Source organism: Lepisma saccharinum, chromosome 21 (genome assembly GCF_977018435.1).
Source record: "Lepisma saccharinum chromosome 21, izLepSacc3.1, whole genome shotgun sequence".
Taxonomy (NCBI): domain Eukaryota; kingdom Metazoa; phylum Arthropoda; class Insecta; order Zygentoma; family Lepismatidae; genus Lepisma; species Lepisma saccharinum.
In genome coordinates, this window is record NC_139249.1 from 46,802,084 (window position 1) to 46,818,691 (window position 16,608).

Genomic DNA, 16,608 nt, shown 5'->3' on the forward strand with positions numbered 1-16,608 from the left:
TGGTTGTGCCACTGCATTCAAGCATACTTTGCATAAGCTGTAAATGTTAGTCTGTGCACTCTTTCATGACATCCCATTGGCAGACCCAACAGATGTCAGGAGAAATGTCACCAGAGCAGCTGTGGCATCCCAGGGTGACAGTAGTCTAACAGTGAAGAACTGGAGTGAAGCATAAGACAGGCCATGAAAAACAATTAAGAGAAATTCAATGTCAACTAGATACCTCGTGGGCAACCAAAAGAGTCCATGTTGAAGTGAAGAGATAGTACAAAATTGCAGTTACCACAAGTTGCTCTCTTCTACGTTTTATGTGCCATTTTGACTTAAATCTGTGAAAGAATTTTGAAACATGCTCTTTGACTAACATTGGAAAAATCTTATTGACAATAGTAAAGAAAATTATAATGTAGATATTTTCGATTACCTGGAATTAGTATCTTCATCCTTTACTGGGTAGTTCAAATCCACATCTGTCAGATTTATTATGTTCCTTTCTTCTGTTTTAAGAGTTGGGATTTCTTCATCATTATATTTCACATCTTCCTCCATCTTCACATATTCTCTTTTCGCAAATGAAATTTTGCTCTCTTCTCCTACATTAAATATATTTTCTTCCCAATTGAATGCATTTCCCTCTTCCTTGACTTCTGATTTGGAGACAACTGACTTCTCTGCCATATATATATTTCTCATTGAATCAGGTTTTGTATCTGGTGATATCACAGGACCAAAATTATCCAAATCATTCCCACAAATGTCATCAACTTCACATATGGCATGTTCAAGCACCGAAGTTTTCTCACAGCTTGTATCTTCCGATTTGAAGTGAGCACTGGAATATGGGATTACTGGTAGAGACTTGCTATCTTTAATACATGTTTTTTGTGAAGTGCTAAAATTGGCTTCCCTTTCACACTCCAATGTTGTGCTTTCAGATGATATATTTTCACTGAAATCATCAGACAAGAGAAGATAAACAGTCAAAAGAGTGATTAAATCAATAAAACAAATACAACAAACTTTTTCTCAAAATTTCTGAGAAGAGGTTGTAATGAAAGTTGTTTCGAACCCAATAAGACCAAATAATGTAAATAGTTTGCCAAAGCGGAATAGAGATAGATGGCAGAACCAGGCGTGCAAAATTGAAAATTAACACAATATACGTGAATAACTATATAAATAAGAACAAAGCAAATTGGAAAGATGAAAAACAATAGAATCTACTATAAGAAGATAAAGAATAAATATAAATGGAATAAATTAATGTACATATTTGATAAATCAAATCAGTGATCATATGTAACTTAATCAGAAAACTAAAAAAGTCAAAACACCAATACAAATTTGTGTCTTTGTACAGATCTTGAATCTGTCTGATTGACTTACCATCCACATAGTGGAAATTTTGTTTACACCAGTGGTGGTGAGTTCCAGTCGATGCCCCACAGCACTTTTGGTTTCGCGTTTCAGCCGTGGCACCTACTTGGATGCATGTGTCAGTCGTTTGGCACCAAGTATACACATTGTTGCACATATTTAGTGTTGGCCCATTCCAATCACAGCCGTAAGGGAGGAGATTAGTACAGGGTGGCTACTCTAGGACCATGATAAAATTCAAGTATAATTCCTGGTTTTCAAGGCAAATTTTCAAAAAATTCAAGGCCACAAGGAGATGTTTTCTCTATTTCAACCTTGCATATTACCGCCTCTCAACACCCACACACATGCACCAGAGGGGCAGCCACAAACTTTTGCCTGGGATGACAAGTACCAGGACAAACATACCAATAATAATAATAATGACATTATTATTATTATTATTATTAGTAGTAGTAGTAGTAGTAGTGGTGGTAATGTCAAAGATGTTATCATCCTCGTAAATTACACAAAAAGGAGGTAGAAATCGGTGTTGAAAGCATTTGTGTTGCAACAAATGATTTTAAACATTAAAAAAAAACGTTCAATTTCACATTCATTAATAATGGAAAACAAGTCCACAAACTGTATTTTTGAATGGCAGAACATGCATGATAAATGCATTGCAAATATTATTATTTTCGTACATATAACATGTATAACTTTCATGTACAACATATGTTTTACACATATTCAAAATGGAGTGATGTAGAATAAGAAAATATATGCCAACACTAAATTGTGTACGTATTCAAAGTTTCTTTAATATATATATTATACAGGGTGATTCTAAAGGTATAGTACAAACGAAAACCACAGATACCTCCCATGAAATAGAGACGAAAGTTCCCCTTCCACTTTGCTGAGAGATGCCTCCGTGAGGAGCTAGACAACGCCGAAAACGTGTGAAAATGAACTTCACACCTCTGTACAGCCAGTACCAGTGAAGATAGAAAGGCGGAACAAACGAAGTCAAAAGGAACACCAAAGTCGCCCATCCGAAAAACACTAGGCGGCAGCTGCGCAACGCATGCGCATGGGGTTCCACAAAGGAAATAGGAGTGTCCCACAAGACAAGTGAAGGGAAAGGGTAGCGATCGACAACGGTAGGGACAAAAGAAGCAATGAAGCATGAAGTAACAATTGCACAGCGGGAAACAAACACATGCAGCACGTGGGGAGTCCCCAAACACAGTGGGGAGACACTGCAGCAAGAACAAAGCATGGTTCAACAAAAGAGAAAGAGGACCGGATGGGGAATGGTACCTGTCAAGGAGACAACAAATGTGGGACGAGGGATTCCCCGTAGCAGCACCGAGGGGATGTCACACAGAGGTCGTGCGCCAGCAGGACAAACACAGCAACTACGGGCACAGGAGGTTTATTGCCATGCAAAGGTGCACTTACAGATAGGAATAGTACGTAGTACGTAGTCGTACCCCGGACTGACGTTGTTACAAAAGTTGCTCAAATTGACGACCACCACATTCAATGCAGTCATTGCAGCGTCGCAGGAAATTCTGGCGAACCCTATCAAAAATCCCTGGCATGGTACACACCTCGGCCGATGCTGCAAGTATCCGCGCTACCAATGTTTCCTTGTCAGGCACCGGGGTCTCGTAGACGAGTGTTTTCACATGGCCCCACAAGAAGAAATCCATTGGTGTGAGGTCAGGCAAATGGGCAGGCCAGGGGACGGGGACGGGGCCCTCTCTGCCGATCCAGCGCTGTGGGTAGGTACGGTGCAAAAGGGTTCGCACTGTGCCATCAAAATGTGCGGGCGCTCCATCCAATTGAAACCACATACGATGTCGCACGTTGAGGGGTACATCTTCTAGCAGCTCTGGAAGGACTGATGCAAGAAAGGTGCGATAGAGGCGGCAATTTAAACGTGGTGGCAGCAGGTATGGACCGATAATCTGTTCATCGATGATACCTGCCCAGATATTCACTGCAAACTGGGTCTGATGGTGCACCTCGACTGCTGCATGTGGATTTTCATAATCCCACACATGGCTGTTTCGGCAATTGAAGATGCCCTCACGGGTGAATGTTGCCTCGTCCGTGAAAAGCACATGGCGCAAAAAACGGGGATCGTCGGTACAAAACTGCAACAGTCGTTGACAGAGTTCCACACATCGTGGGTAATCCCCAGCCTGCAACGCGTGGACTCGCTGTGGACGATAGGGATACAGCAGATCATCATGAAGGACACGCCACACTGTCGACTGTGATACTCCCACTGCACGTGGCAATGCTACGGGTGCTAGTGGACGGTGTGTCGTCCACGCGAGTAAATACGTCCTCCTCGACCGCCGCGGTGCGCACATGTCTTGGGTGACCGACATGATGGCCTGCACGTAACACATCCGATTCACCAAGGGTACGGTGCACGTTTGAAAACAACCTGCTGTCGGGTGATCGGGATGGAAACATTCCGACCTCGTCCATTAGTGTCGTCCACCGTACGGAGTGGTGGGGTCCGTACGACACTCCAGCAGCCTTTCGCCCGCTCCCACCCAGCGATGTGCCTCCGGTTTCATTTCTAAGAGGCTGATTGGGCCCCATTACGACGTTTGTTACAACGTCAGTACGGGGTACGTGGTCCTATCTGTACGTGCACCTTTCATTGGCAATAACCTCCTGTGCCCGTAGTTGCTGTGTTTGTCTTGCTGGCGCACGACCTCTGTGTGACATCCCCTCGGTGCTGCTACGGGGAATCCCTCGTCCCGCATTTGTTGTCTCCTTGGCAGGTACCATTCCCCGTCCGGTCCTCTTTCTCTTTTGTTGCACCGTGCTTTGTTCTTGCTGCGGTGTCTCCCCACTGTGTTTTGGGGACTCCCCTTGCGCTGCACCGGCAGCGCCGCCATTTCTGCCCCGAACCATGTACGCGTCTGTTGCCTGTCGAGTGTCACGGACCACTTTGCTTGCATTCTCGGTGTGTGTGTTTTTACATCCTACGTCGTCCTCCCGTGGTTCTGCAACCCCGCACTACTTTTCTTGACTGCACTGCTTCAGTCATGGTGTTTGTTTCCCGCTGTGCAATTGTTACTTCATGCTTCATAGCTTCTTTTCTCCCTGCCGTTGTAGATCGCTACCCTTTCCCTTCACTTGTCTTGTGGGACACTCCTATTTCCTTTGTGGAACCCCATGCGCATGCGTTGCGCAGCTGCCGCCTAGTGTTTTTCGGATGGGCGACTTTGGTGTTCCTTTTGACTTCGTTTGTTCCACCTTTCTATCTTCACTGGTACTGGCTGTACAGAGGTGTGAAGTTCATTTTCACACGTTTTCGGCATTGTCTAGCTCCTCACGGAAGCATCTCTCGGCAAAGTGGAAGGGGAACTTTCGTCTCTATTTCATGGGAGGTATCTGTGGTTTTCGTTTGTACTATACCTTTAGAATCACCCTGTATACAGCTTACGTCTATTACTTATATTCATTACATAATCATTTCATCCACCTCATAACAAACCAACTGCAAAAATTATATAAATTGTCTCTCAAATGTGAATGTTCCTTTTCTCATGCATGTCCTATTTCTCTCTCTGGTAATTTACAATGCATTACAGAAAAAAATCATATTGCGAGTGAAGCGAACAAAGAAATTTTTAATCCATTTTCTTGCAAACTGAAAACAATATTGATATAATAGGGTGCAAATAATTTCACGAGGTGCCTTGGTATTCTCTCTTTTACAACTTTTATCATTTAGCTTGTTGGGCAGCCAGTGTCGACTCCCGCCGCTCCCTAGCTATGGCTCTGAACTTGACGAGACGAAGAAAAGCAGGCATTGCGAGCGAAGTGAGCTAGAAAATTTTATAAAATGTATTTTTATTTGTATAAAATTTGAAATCAAAGGTAACAATTGCCCCTCTGTGCCCTCTGCAGGTGCCCTTGGCCATCAATGTTTGCCCCCTTGCCCTCCTTAGAATTGATTTCCATTCAAGGTTCGGGGGGGGGGGGGATGCCCCGTGTGGTTGCGCCACTGATATGCACACATAAATATAGTAACAATATGAAGTGTCTGTGTGATTGCAATGTATCCAATTTAATTAATTTAATTAAATGGTATATTTAAAACATTTAATTTGAGCTCCTTAATTTACATTTGCCATTTCACATACTCAGGCTCGAAATACATCTACAAGTCACACAAATATTATGGTATATATTCTAACCTGCGAAAAATTGTTAGTTGTGTAAGAATTTCAAACTCAAACCTACCTAATCATCTTCAAGAAATCTTATCTTGCAATAATCTTGCATCTGTCAGATTGCTCTACAAAAGCCAGCAACAAAGTCAGGGTGGCTACAAACAAGCAGAAATGAAATTCCCAGACTTTTCCAGGTTTTCCAGAACAAAATTTACATTTTTCCCTGACAATTACAAACTTAACTAAATCGATTTGTTGCAAATGGAAATAATAAACTCATACTGATCCAGGTATGGATTTGTTAAGTACCAATATTATCTTCTATGAAATTCACTTAATTTCTCAATTCCCTATGATTTGAATTCAAACTGCAAAATATTGAATTTGGAAAATTATTACAATTCACAACCTAGGGAAGGATTATGGAATTTTATCATACACAGTGAGTTGGATTATGGAATTTTATCATACACAGTAAGTTTAAAATAAAATACTTCATTATTTTTAAAGTTACCACTAAATGAGATTCGAGTGAAGATCGATTGATTAAGAAATACATATTGTAATTTATCAGTCTCCTTATCCATTCTCGGTATTATATGTTGATATTTCCACTGAGGCTTGGTACCCTCTGCTTGCAAGAACCATGAGTACGGACTCATTTTTCATGCATAAAGCTAGTTCTCTGATCTCTGTAAAGCAAACAACTTAACTCTTGCATATAAGTGAAACAATTGAATTGTACAAAATAAAGTGTCATATTTCCTTACATTATCAATGGAATTTTGCATCAGTGCAGTATATCCAAGTGAAGTACTGTCAAACTGACAACATGCAGTTATACCATTATTGCTGGCGAAAAAGGTATGTAGGTATTAGAAATTTAATGCATGGAATTTATAGAATTGCATTGTATAGGTACCTGATTTAGCTAACCAAACATTAAAACAGGAACACTCTGTTAATAACAGCTTCTGAAAGTTCATATACGAGGGGCATCCTTAAAAAAGCTCCAATGGTGGCTGTACGCAGCACTAGTGGCCGGAGAGCGACACACACATGTATGCAGGAAGAAGTGGCATGTAGCTGTAATCTGGTACAGTCGCAATGAAGCCGTTTTAGGACAGTTCTTGGTTAGAGATTGCAGCTCTCATACAGTCTCCCACCGACTGCGATGTAGCCTAAGTGTAGTAATCAGATTTTTGCACAGAGCCACCTGCAATCATGTGACGTGTGCAGACCGGATGTCGTGATAGTATGGTCAAACGATGGTGCAGACATTTCACACAAGGTCAAGCGAATGTGCACAAGCCCATACAGCTGAGTACATGCGGACCCTTTGCATCACTTCAGGTGAGAGATCTTGGACCACTCCCTGTACAAGCCTGGCCTTGCATGTACAGATTTTCATATCTTTGTTCAACTGAAGAGGTTTCTCGCAGGACAAGGATTTCACAGCTACACTGCGGTAGAGATAGTTCTAGTCTTTGCTGTCAAGACACATATGCCATGATCATACAAAATTTAGTGCCATGTTACGACAAATGACAGAACAACGGTGGTGATTATGCCGAAAATTAGGTTAGGACCCACTGTTACTAATGCAATAAATTACTACTGATATTCTTGTTTCATTTATGCCTAATCGGTAGTGACCTTGATTTGTTATTTTTTCCAAATTGTGTATTTTTTATTTTTTACTATTTCATGTTATTTTTCCCAAAATTCACATTTTCATTTTAGTGCATTTTCTGGCAATTACCTGACATTATATCTTCATGATGATTTTAAACTACTGTTCCAAATTGTAATTCACATGGCCTATGGCTCTTCGTGACACTTTGATATGTTGAAAGTTATTTTCCATATCCCCTTTTTAATTTTAATGTAAGGGTTTTAGGTAATGGAATTTTCCCTGTATATACTGAAAGGTGCATAATGACCATAAGTGCTGACGTGCCCAAAATTTTTAAATCAATCAAACTCACGTGACAGATACAGATAAATTATGGCACCAAAAATTGGCATTATCTTTTTTTGACTTGTTAGTACATTTCCCAAAATTCGCATTTTTGTTTTAGAACATTTTTCTGCCAAATATACCAAACTTAATACTTCCATTGTGCTTGTAAACTATTATTTTAAATTGTAAGTCACATGGTCTACATTTCGTGACAGTTTGATATATTAGATCATATTCTTGAGGAAGTAAAAGTAAAGTGCTCCCCTATGCTTAGCAGCAAGCCATGAAGGCATCTAGGGGGTGTGGAGTTAGGGCCCGACACTTTCTTTATCATGGCTGAAGGTGGGAATGATGTTATCAGCACCAAGCTCCTGGCTACCTTTACCCCCAAAGTTTCCTCCAGGTATCCGCTTGATACGACGCTGGGTGAGCGCCGGAGCAGTTTGAACAGGTGGAAAAGATCCTGGTTCTCCCCTGCAGGGGATCGACCCCAGGTCTCTTACATGGTAGTCAGACACCCAAATGACTGTGTTCCATTATTTCTCACTCGATTAATGCCAATGGTGTGCACTTAGTTTGGTAACTCAAACCACATCTCGCGCGACAAATACTGAAGATGCGGCTCCCGTGTGACGGTAGATACGCACTCGATCTCCCGTTAGAACTCTGCCAATTTGCTCTGTGATGCAAATTGTTTTGATAGAAGTTGAAAAAATCGTGGGAAATACATGATTTAATGTGGTTGTCAGAATTATTCCATGTATAACAAGCAAGATAGTTTACTCTTGAAGAAAATGTTTGAAAACTTGCACGTTCCATGTACACAAATATGGGACAAGAATGTTGGATTTCATGGAATTTTTCATTGTTTTAGGACTTTTTTTAAAAAAAATTGCTAAAACAGCAACAATTCGCATTTTTATGCCAAATTCGTATTATTTCCATATTTAGAACAGGCGAAAAATGTGTCCAGACATTACTGCACATTCATAAACACAACTTCGCAGCAATTAACATTTTTCACGGTTTTCGCATTTGCAAAAAATCAAGGTCCGTACTAATTGGGAATTACTTTCTGGGCACCCCTCGTATAAATCAGTAGATGGAAAGTGAAAATTTAGCAGGGCTGGCAGAGAAAAGTCAATTCTTGAAAAAAGTCATTTGCTTTTATGATTGAATGATTTGAGTAAATATGATATTAAAATATTTGTGTATTTATTATTAGTATTTTATTTCATAATATTGGACATTAACTTCACTGAGAGATTAATGACCATCTCTCACGAGTTTAAACAGACAGGACAGAAAGTGGCGTTAATTTAATTGAAATACTAGTGTTGGAGTAAATTTGAGGTTGGGACCATGCACTTGCCAAATTTTTATAACGTTCACCAATGCAGATTTATGTTTCACTTTTTCGTGATAGTATTCAATATATATCCCGTTTTGTTGGATTCTTCTTGATATCTAAGAATAGTGCAATATCATTGTAAAATTATGTTAACTTGTGATGATGAAAGAAAACCTTTGTAAGCACTTCTACATTAAATAAGGCAAAGTGAGACAGAAGAGTAATAAAATCCCAGCAGCATATTTGCAGTCCAAAGCTCTTGTTTGTGCATGCGATTTTTGTTGGATGTTGCAAGCAGAAGACATCCAAAAAAAACCAATTCCATAAGAGTGGCATGCAATTTCTGTCATATGTTGTAGTGACATACTTTGTCGGGTGGAAATATTTGACAAAAATCGTATGTATCAATGTAACCTATTTGTTTCCATGTTCCTTCAGTTTGTCCAACAAAATGCCTTTCTACGATGTCAAACAACTATCGGACGGCACCACCTGCTCCCACCCCCTCCACCTGTTGACAGTTCTGCCCCTTACTACTCCCATACGGATAAGAAAAAATGATAATTCAATGAATTTTCCACGTAATATTTAGAGGTTTAACACATTTTTCTGCCCCTCCAGAAATTTCTCTCTCTCTCTCTACTGCCAGCACTGATTTTTGGCGACGTGGTTGAGTTGTGCATAAAAGGGGCCTAAAACTTCAGGCCGAAACTTAGCAACAAGATTTCTGATTTCTTGTTCCCTTGCAGAGTTCCATGACGATATCTTTAAAAGAAAAAAGAAAAAAAGTCAAGCAAGACAAAATTCCCTGACATTTTTTGACACCTCAAATTCCCTGACTTTTCCCGGTTTTCCAGGTCTGTTGCCACCCTGAAAGTAAACAGATCGAGAGAATTGTGTTTTATTTTCAACACAACATTATTTTCCTTCCTCAATAAAAATAACTCAACTGTGAAAATCTCGCGTCAGGACATTTATCAATATGTATAAATTCAATAGGATTTGGATTAATAAAGGTTGCAATTTTTCATGTCTACGGAGAAAATTTCAAGCAGAATTCACACAGAATTCCCGGTGAGTAGCCACCCTGTAGTATAATTCCCAAAGTTTAAAGGAAAAAAAGCTGGAAAAAGGATACAGGAATTCCTAAATTGTAGAAAAGCGGAAATAGAAGCAAATCCAGAAGGAAGCCCACGAAGGAAGTCCAGATCCAGATCCTTCATTAAGAAGGAAGTCTGGATCCAGAACATCCATTAAGGAAGAAGTCCAGAAGGAAGTCCACTTAGAAGAATATACAAATCAAGAAAAGAAATAATAAAGAGCATATTGAGATGAACATTGACTGTAAACAAGAATTGTAGAAGAACGTAGCTTATCATGTAAATATTCTGATTCCATGTATCCTTTGTTTAAATAATATATTCGTTTAACCATCTCCATTGGAAGGCATCCTGTCTGGTTTCATGGTCTACAAACAACGCTACCCTGAAGATATTCTAGCTGAGGTTAAAGATTAAGATTTATGCACCTTGCACCAAATAGAGGTGGCATTAAAAAATTGGTGCTCCTATGCATACACGAATGCACGTAGTAAAGTGTGTTATCATAAAAAAAGAGGTTAGGTAGTATGAAATTAAGAGCCAACATAGAATAACGAATCCCACGACAAATTATTGTTTTGTACAAGTCATAAGCATATCATCATTCAGGATGCACACAAACACACATGTATACAAAGGCTTTTTGCTGAAAAAATGGAAAATATAGACATTTTTATTAAACTAATTAACTAACTCTCTAGCCTTCTTAAACCCGAAGGTTCATGGCTGCAGCAACACAGGCCTTCCATCTTATCTTTCCCTATCTTGAGCAAGATCTATATACTCTTTTCCATCCCTACCGATTTCCCTTAGATCCATCTCAAAGTTGTCCCTCCATCTTCATCTTGGCCTTCCTACAGGTCTCTTACCATCAGGTTTCCCAACAAGAATCCTGTAAACTCCTCTTTCCTCTCCCATTCATGCCACATGACCTGCCCACCTAAGTCTTCTTGATTTAATTATTCTAATAATATCTGGACATGAATACAAATTATGTAGTTCTAAATTATGTAACCTTCTCCACTCACCTGTCTCCTCATCCCTTTTAGGTCCAAATATTTTCCTAAGGATCTTATTTTCAAATACTCTCAATTTATGTTCCTCTTTCAATGTAAGGGACCAAGTTTCACATCCATATAATATTACCTATATTATAGATTTTGATTATTACCTAACATTTGGTTTCGGCCTGTAAGCATATATTTAGTTTTCTCTTTGTTAACTTCCAAACCTATCTCTTTAGCAGTTTTGAAAAATATTTTAGCATTATTCTTAATTGTATTCACATCATCCCCCAGTAAGTCTACATCATCTGCATATGCTAACAACTGAGTCACACCATATAATTTTAGTCCTTCTTTACTTTCTTTAACCTTCCTTACAGCATATTCTAAGGCAAAATTAAAGAGCAATGGAGATAATGCATCTCCTTGTTTTAACCCATCATGAATTGTAAATTTGTCAGACATATTAATACCCACACGAATTTTAGTTTCTGTTTCACTGGTGCATATTTTTATCATACTAACAAGCTACTTAGGTATTCCAAACTCTACTAATATATTATATAATTTCTCTCTTTTGACCGAATCATATGCTTTTTTGAAATCAATGAATAGCTGATGGACATTTTGATTATATTCCCACTTTTTTCAAGTGTCTGTCTGATGTGAAAAATTTGATCTGTAGTTGATCTGTTACGTTTAAATCCACATTGATAATCACCTATAATTTCATTAGCATATGGTGTTAGTCTTGTTAAAAGAATGTTACACAATATTTTGTATGTTGTTGAGAGTAGAGAAATTCCACGGTAATGATTGCAGTTCATTTTATCACCTTTTTTAAACACAGAAACAATTATGGATTCTTTCCATTGTTGAGGGATTTCTTCTTTATTCCATATTAAACAAATTAATTTATGATTTTGACATATTAATGATTATCTACCATTTTTAATTTACTCAGCTGGTATTAAATCAATGCCAGGTGCTTTGTTATTCTTTAGCCTTTTAATAGCATCTTTAACTTCAGTCAAGTTAGGTTCTGGAACTAAAGGTTCTGCTGTGTGGACTTCATTTACTTCTGAATCTCCTACATGGACATTTAAAAGGTCATTAAAGTAGTTCTTCCATCTATTTAGAATATCGCTTGGGTCAGCTAGAAAATCACCGTCTTTATGTTTTATCAAGTTTACTTTAGGTTGCCACCCCTTTCTAAATTCATTTACACCTTTATATAAATCTCTGATATTTTTATTTTTGCTGTTTGTTTCAATTTCGTTAATTTTGCTTTTCAAGTAATCTCTTTTTTTACTTCTAAATGTGCGGTTAACTTCTCACTTTATTCTATTATAATTGTTTAGATTTGTATCATCAGAGTTATTTAACCACCTAAGTCTAGCCTGATCTCTTATTGCTATTAGATTATGACATTCAATATCAAACCATGGCTTACTTTTTCTTGGTTTATGGTATCCTATACTTTTTTAGCTGCTGATTCTATTGCATTACGTATGTGCTCCCAATTCTTATTTACGTCTGTTTCATTTATATTTTCATCATCATATAAATCCTGCAAAACATCAAATCTATTTGACAGTTTAATTTGGTAATCTTTCTTAATTCTTTTATCAGTAAACTTTCCTGTATCAAATTTTAGAACTTTTAGATTTTGTTGCTTATGATTTATCACTGAAAGTCTTTCTCTTAATTTAGCAATTACTAAATAATGGTCACTGGCACAGTCAGATATTGCCCATATAATTATGATTAACTTTTGGACATGGGTGTAAAATGAATATGCCTCAAATTCATATATTTTTACCCCAAATGGAACATGACTCTCAAAGGCACTTAATCGCATGGCCATGAAATTAGATGGGTTGTAGAAGTTTGCCCTGTTGCCATGATGGAGCAAAACCCTATGTGTTCGGAGGGTTTAGAGAATGAAAGGTGTCATTGTAGATTTGGCCATTGTAATCCATGTGATACAAACTGACAGTATTTGTTTGAAAGGTCAGGGATGACAACTGTATGCCCCAGAGAGAGGTCGGTCTGATGCTCAAACTAGGCCATACAGTTCCGTGGAAGCCACACAGTGCATGGCAACCAGTGAGTAATGTGCTGCTCTCGTTTTGCATTTCCAACATGTGGCACCAGCTCAATTCTGTCCAGTCACCTATTTTCATGGCTGTGCGTTTAGATGATTTACTCAATCATCTTGCTCACTAGATCTGATTTAGATTCTAGCAGCACTAAAAGTGGACATCCATATAATATGCACATAAGCACTGTATTCACCTACAAAATAATCATTAATAATATTTACACTACAGTGACAACCTGGCTAAATTTGCTCAGAATACTATTCATCAAACATCTAATTACAATGATCAGAAGGCAAATCAAGAAGTGATATAACATATAGATGTGAAAGAGATCAAAGATGTATATAACATAAATTGCTTGTGAAATTTCAAATACATTTAGCATTCATGCAACTCACCTTATATTCAAATGAACAGCTTCATTTCGAATTGATTCAGGTAATTTAGAAAGCTCTGCCATTAGCTCCTTTTTCAAACTTTCAAATGTTTTCAATATTTCTTCATCTGTAAGTTTCTGGTAATCATCCATTTTCGTTCTAACAATTTACAGTTATATCTTCAATGTATACAAATACCTGTCAAGAACAAAGAAATAACTGCATAAAATAAAAGTGCACTTAACAATTATTGATACAATACATCCTTATTTGTCTCATTTAAGGTAATCAGAAGGTTTGACTTTTAACAACCAGGTTTCCAAGTCTGTGTTCTCTGAATGTGCAGTGAAGAAAGAAATTTAAAAAAAAAATACGAAATTATTTACTCTTTCCTCAAAGGATTTGGACCTTGGGTGAATGCAAATTTGCACCATTGTAGTAAAATAACAATCAGTGTAGCTATGCCTTGCACTTGAGTTCTTGCTGTTATCAGTAAAGGCATTCTGTTGTGAGATAATTTACTTATCACTGCCTATGTGAGAACAGGACCCAACACAATATTATTTTTATTTGTATGAATAAGCATGCAACACTCATGAATCAGTATTAAAGTTTTGGACATTTTAATTTGAACATCTTTGAATTTTATTTAGTGACGTGTACAATTTGGTGTCACTTCTCTCATCCCTGGGTGAGAACTGATGGTCGCAACTGACGAAGAAGAAGAAGCAGTGTTGCCTAACTTGTGGCTCCAAATATTGGAGTTATGAGGGTGGTGGCATGTGGCAATGCATGTATGTGTGTGTGTGTGTGTATTATGCAATAGTATGTACTAAAAATGCATGATAGGATATGAGAAGCAACTTAGTCTTGTTTGAAAAAAATTCTCCTCATGGTGCACTAAATAAGTGTCTAATATTTCTTATGATAAATTACAAGTGTAGGAACATAGTGATACTACATTTTTAAATTTTAATGATCATTTTGGCTTAAAGTGGGGATCGCAAGAGCATGCAAAACATAATTTCATAAGAAAATTCTCTTTTTACTTCATCTAACTCTGCCTGTATCAAGATACAATCTCGACATCATACTGCCTCTGAATCCAATAAAAATTTCATTCAAAATAAAACTCATCTTATCTCTCCATGTCAAATAATTCTCATTTCACAAATTAAAAAAAAAATTAAAAAAATCATGCAATTGAAAAGTTCATCTTTCAAAATTTTTAACCATGTAAAGTATTAGGTGGGTTGGAACAATTGTGGAGCTTCAAATATGGCCATGTAAAAAGCCACAACCTAATGTGTACAAAGTATTTAACTTTACAAGCATCCGGCCTGCAGTCACGAGCCACTTCTAGCTCTATCAAGGGTCCCTAAATGGTACTTACAAAAATGCACCAAAACATAAAGCACTTGAAAGATGAAGTAGTAAATTCTCTTTTGTAACATTTAACCAATTCAGAAATTCGGCTATCGAGGGAGCACATATATATCTCAGATTAAACCCCAAGGTAAATACTACCAGATTATCTACTATCTTTTGATATTAAATGCTGGTATATTCTTACACTATGACTTAGTATATTTGCATCTTCTATACTGGTAGTAGACAACAAGCAAGATTATGGTTGAGGTATTAACATATTAATTTTGGAATATAATGGAACGTAGAAATATAACAACATTCATCAAATTTAAATAGCATAATAACAGAACATATGTGAAATTATACATGTGCGAATGCCTCCTTGCTTTTTGTTTACATCAATATTCTTTCCAACAACATATTTTACAACATACGTTAGGACTGTTGTTGCTATGTGAATTGCATTTGGTCATGCAAAAACTCAGCTTTTCTATTTAAAAATTATTTTTATTTTAAAGAAGGCAAAATGGGGAAGTATGAACCATACTTATGAGAGATCACCCTTTTGTCCCCATATTGAACACAGTCGTTGACTTTGTCACTTGCGGAAACTGCAACAAAGTAAGCAAAAATATAGTACATGGGGAAAATTCTTCAACAGATCACATCCATAAGCGTACACAACATACAATGTGTGAATTGAGATGATTCATGCAAAATTGCAACCCACGCAATAAATAAATGTTCTTTATCAGCATTCAAAGAAGTGTTGACACTTGCGCACATTCAGTGCACCAAGGGAACAATTATTTACTGATGCACATTAATATTCCAATATTTCACATTTTAGGTGTGATTAACCCTTTTCCAGGGTTGACATTTTGCCCAACCCGGGAGTTTTTTTTTTTTTTCAGATAAAACCTGGGCAAAACTGGGTTTTATTGTTTTTCTTTCAGGTTATGATTATAAATACATATATATTTTAAAAATGAAATACATTTCTCCCTGATAGTAATATATTGGAACATTCAATTTGTATTGTTTTAGTTGACTGAATAAAAAAGTATTTAATATTTTCTGTTAACATAGTTAAGAATTGACAATCAAGGTCTGTGCCATGCAGAAGACCCGGGTTCGAATCTTGGGGTGGGTGATCTAAGGTCGGAATTTTTCCAGTCTTGTCCCTGTGTAAAGCAGCTCTGGAACTGACCCATCCTCAAATCAATGGGCCATGGGGGAATAAAGGCCGCTGGAGGTTGGTTGTGATTACCACCTCCAAAATGGCAAAGATCAAGAAAATGTAGGGTCCTACCCCCATATCCCCTCAAGCCTTGATGGCACAATGCTAAGTGCATGGGGAACTTTACCCTTACCTTCTATACAACATACGGCAGCTGCACACACACTTATAAATATGCTTCAATACATTTTGTTCACAATTGTGTTTTCCCATTATTTTTGTGGATGATTCAAGTTAAAATATCTCCTCCGTGTATTGCCCATGCCAAAATTTTAAGGCTGACATATTTTATTGTCTTGGCTGATTTCATCCAAATGGAATACCATATCCATTCTCCAAAATATCTGGTTGCTATGAAACTAACAGTTCCCATGAAAAAATAAAAACTTTAGTGACTCCCAATTTGGATCCTAACATACATATGCACTATATTTAAAAATAAATATCTGTCAAGCCATATGCCCTAAAATAATTAAGTCTCTTTTCATAATGTCCAAAAATGTACTTTACACAGATATTTGAAAGTG

At 37.6% G+C, this 16,608-nt stretch overlaps 1 protein-coding gene across 5 annotated transcripts in view; it reads right to left on the reverse strand.

The window, feature by feature from the left end:
• LOC146004065 (uncharacterized) overlaps positions 1 to 16,608 on the reverse strand; it is a 56,275-nt gene that overhangs the window by 11,990 nt on the left and 27,677 nt on the right. For all 5 annotated transcript variants that reach the window (XM_083142685.1, XM_083142684.1, XM_083142683.1 and 2 more), the window contains exons 2-3: positions 13,492 to 13,668; positions 425 to 949 (exon numbers count right to left, since the gene is read on the reverse strand). In XM_083142685.1, the coding sequence (XP_082998811.1) occupies positions 425 to 949; positions 13,492 to 13,622 (656 nt within the window). In that variant the 5' untranslated portion in view covers positions 13,623 to 13,668. The remainder of the gene's footprint in view (positions 1 to 424; positions 950 to 13,491; positions 13,669 to 16,608) is intronic.